We start from the raw sequence: 3,088 nt of genomic DNA on the forward strand, positions 1-3,088 counted from the left end.
TTTAATTGATACATATTTATTTTTTTTTATTCATCATAAATCAAACTCACAAATTAATTCAATTTTAATTTGAATAAAAATAATATTTGATATGATATAAAATAATGATATTTATCATAAATTAAAGTCACAAATCAACAATTTAATTTAAATTTAAATAAAAAATATTAATCATTGATAAAAATTATAATAAAATTATATAAAATTGATTGTTTATACCATATATATATTTTTATATATTTATATATAAAATATAATAATATAATTTATATAAATATATATATATTTATTGTGCTATTAACTTTTTTATTTCAATGATTTAGATTGATTTAAATCGCACTTGATAATTTTTTTTTTCTTAATATTTTAAAAATAAGTTGGTATTACTGTTTCTACACTTTTCACAACGTGTCACTTTTATATCTACGCATCAACATTAAGTGTACTAAATATTGAACGTACTATAGTTATGATTACTGTTTAATCTAATATGATTTAAATTCTGATAAAGAATTGTGAATTTTTTAATTGTGTAATTTATTATATAATATTTAATTATATAAAATTTGAAATAAATTAAAATAAACGTAAAATAGCATGATGAAACAATTCATAGCTTTATTTACTCTAATAATTTGTGGAATTCCTGAAATTTTTGGTGAAACTTGTCAAAAACCTGAAGTTATTGCATCTGCATATATCACGGAAGATGCAACAATCTTAACAAACGTAGCATTTACAACACAATTTGTACTTAAATGTAGTAATGGTGTAAAAGGTATTACATTATATGCAGAAGTTGATGGAAAATCATTACCAGCTGCTAGATTAAGTTTAGATAACAAATATCAGGTATACTTCTATATTATTTAAATTTATGATTCATTTATATGCTTTATTTATTTAAAATAAATTAAAATAGTAATAAAATTAAATCATATAAATATCAAAATTTAATTGTAATTAAAATTTAAATTTAATTATAATAAATTTAATTTTTATAGGTGTCTTGGACAGAAGATATAAAAAAAGTACATTCTGGAGATTATAGTATAAAATTATATGATGAAGAAAGATATGCAGCTATACGTAAAGCATTAAGAAATGGAGAAGATTCAAATAATGTGAAACCTTTAGTTGTTGTAGTACTTAATAACCCAGGCATATATCGTGGACCTTGGGTTAACTCTGAACTTCTTGCTGTTCTTTTAGCTGCTTTAGTATCATATTCTGCCTTTTCTTCGAAGTTTAAGCTTCTTGCTTAAGCTTTTATAATAATAAATTTATTACATAGAATTTTACATAGATTATTATTAATATTACTTAAATAAATAAATTTTGTTTTTATTATAATTTCTAAATTTATAATATTAATTTAATCATTATATATTAACATATCATATATATAGTTCTAAATAAATGAATGTTTTATATATAAAATAATATTAATTTTCTATAATAATATTTAATAATTCTTTTTTATATACAGTAATTATATTAATCTTTGTCTAATTTATTTTTAAAATACATCAAAACTATTTATGAAATATAATTACATATAAAAGTTAATACATATTAGAAGAAGGTGGATTGCCGAAAAAATATTCCCAAGAAGGTGGATATTTAATAATGTTATTATCAATATCACTTATTAAATTCAACCATTCATTCAATCCATTGAAAAGTACCAATGCATCAGAAACATTATCTCCTTCTGAACAATAACAAAAAAGTATTGTACAAGGAATTTTCATTGATTTGAGATGCTCGTAGAAACCATTTGCAAATCCACCACCAGAAATGTAACATTCTTCTTTAGGATCCTTTGTTATATTTTTTATGTGCCTTTTCCAAGAAAGAATTTTAAGAAGTTTCTCATTATTTAATAAAAAATTATCTGAAGAAAGATATCTTAAAGTAGTTTCTGATCTATTTATACATTCATAATCATAACTGCTGGTTAAAATTATTATCTATAAAAATAGATTTTATATTAATAATCAAATTAATATTAAATTATACAATTAATATCTATAATATTATAGTATTATATTATACTGTACCTTGCAAATTTTTTTATGTTGAATAAATTGTGTTAATTCATCAAAGAAATTATTTAAATTACCAACATAAGGTGAACGTAATTGTAAAAGAATTATGTTATATGTTCCAATGTAAAAGTCACCAGTAGTACAAAGAGAATTAGAATTTTTATCATAAGGATTAAGTCCACAGATTGGGAGGAACATAGAATTCCATAAACTTCCAATTTTGTGCAAATTTAAATTAGATATTAACAAATCAATGCATAATTGTCCAATATTTCCAACAGCCACTGAGGGAAGTATTAGAGTATAGTTTTCAAGGTTAATTTCTTCCAATATTTTTATCATTTTTTAATAAGTAGTTACCTATTTTATTAAAAAAATTATTATTATTTAATTATTATTTAATAAAATTCATTAAATAAAAATCCTTATGACTTATAAAAATACAAATATAATATTTAAATGAATATATTAAAAATTTTATCATTTTAATTTTTATTTTTATAAATTTAAAATTTACAAATCATCACAATAAAGTAATTATTAAATATTTTCTTTATAATCATTTATTTATATACTTATATATTTTTATATATCAAGTAAAAATTTTATATATAATTACATACAATTATGTACAATTCAATTTAATTTTAAATAATAATATATTTTTTATAACATACTTTTTTCATAAAACTAATAGAAGTATATAAATATATAAGAAATATATATATACGATGCTTCAAACTTATTAAATAATTATTTAAAACTTCTGAAGTACATAATCATAGTATATATATTTATGTAAATTTAAGAATAAAGTTGGTACTTCTGTTTCTGCAACTTTCAACTATTACATCTATATATCATATCTTATGTCTAATAGATATAAAATGAATAATATTTAATAACATATACATATATATACTAAATAATATATTGTGTAATAATTCATATAAACTAATTTTAAAAATTGCAATAAAATTTATTAAAAAATTTTTTCCTTTAAATCTTATTTATAAAAATATTTATAAAATATAATA

At 18.6% G+C, this 3,088-nt stretch overlaps 2 protein-coding genes across 3 annotated transcripts; one reads left to right on the top strand and one right to left on the bottom strand.

Annotated features, from left to right (window-relative positions):
• The first annotated feature begins 386 nt into the window (after positions 1-386).
• Positions 387-1,492, top strand: LOC102676018 (translocon-associated protein subunit delta). Its single transcript, XM_006623624.2, has 2 exons — positions 387-852; positions 1,005-1,492. Exons 1-2 carry the CDS (start codon positions 598-600, stop codon positions 1,263-1,265), a joined length of 516 nt encoding a protein of 171 aa, XP_006623687.1. The 5' UTR covers positions 387-597; the 3' UTR covers positions 1,266-1,492.
• LOC102675793 (proteasome assembly chaperone 2-like) lies at positions 1,493-2,786 on the bottom strand. Of its 2 annotated transcripts, none has more exons than XM_006623622.2 (3): positions 2,730-2,786; positions 2,064-2,411; positions 1,493-1,973 (listed from the first exon to the last, which is right to left on the bottom strand). In XM_006623622.2, the coding sequence occupies exons 2-3, from the start codon at positions 2,391-2,393 to the stop codon at positions 1,566-1,568; spliced, it is 738 nt and encodes a 245-aa protein (XP_006623685.1). In that variant the 5' UTR covers positions 2,394-2,411; positions 2,730-2,786; the 3' UTR covers positions 1,493-1,565. The 2 variants fall into 2 exon arrangements, with proteins under 2 accessions (XP_006623685.1, XP_006623686.1); XM_006623623.2 differs by lacking the exon at positions 2,730-2,786 and adding an exon at positions 2,675-2,699.
• Positions 2,787-3,088: the final 302 nt, after the last annotated feature.

Source organism: Apis dorsata, unplaced genomic scaffold (assembly GCF_000469605.1).
Source record: "Apis dorsata unplaced genomic scaffold, Apis dorsata 1.3 scaffold_927, whole genome shotgun sequence".
NCBI classification, from domain to species: Eukaryota; Metazoa; Arthropoda; class Insecta; order Hymenoptera; family Apidae; genus Apis; species Apis dorsata.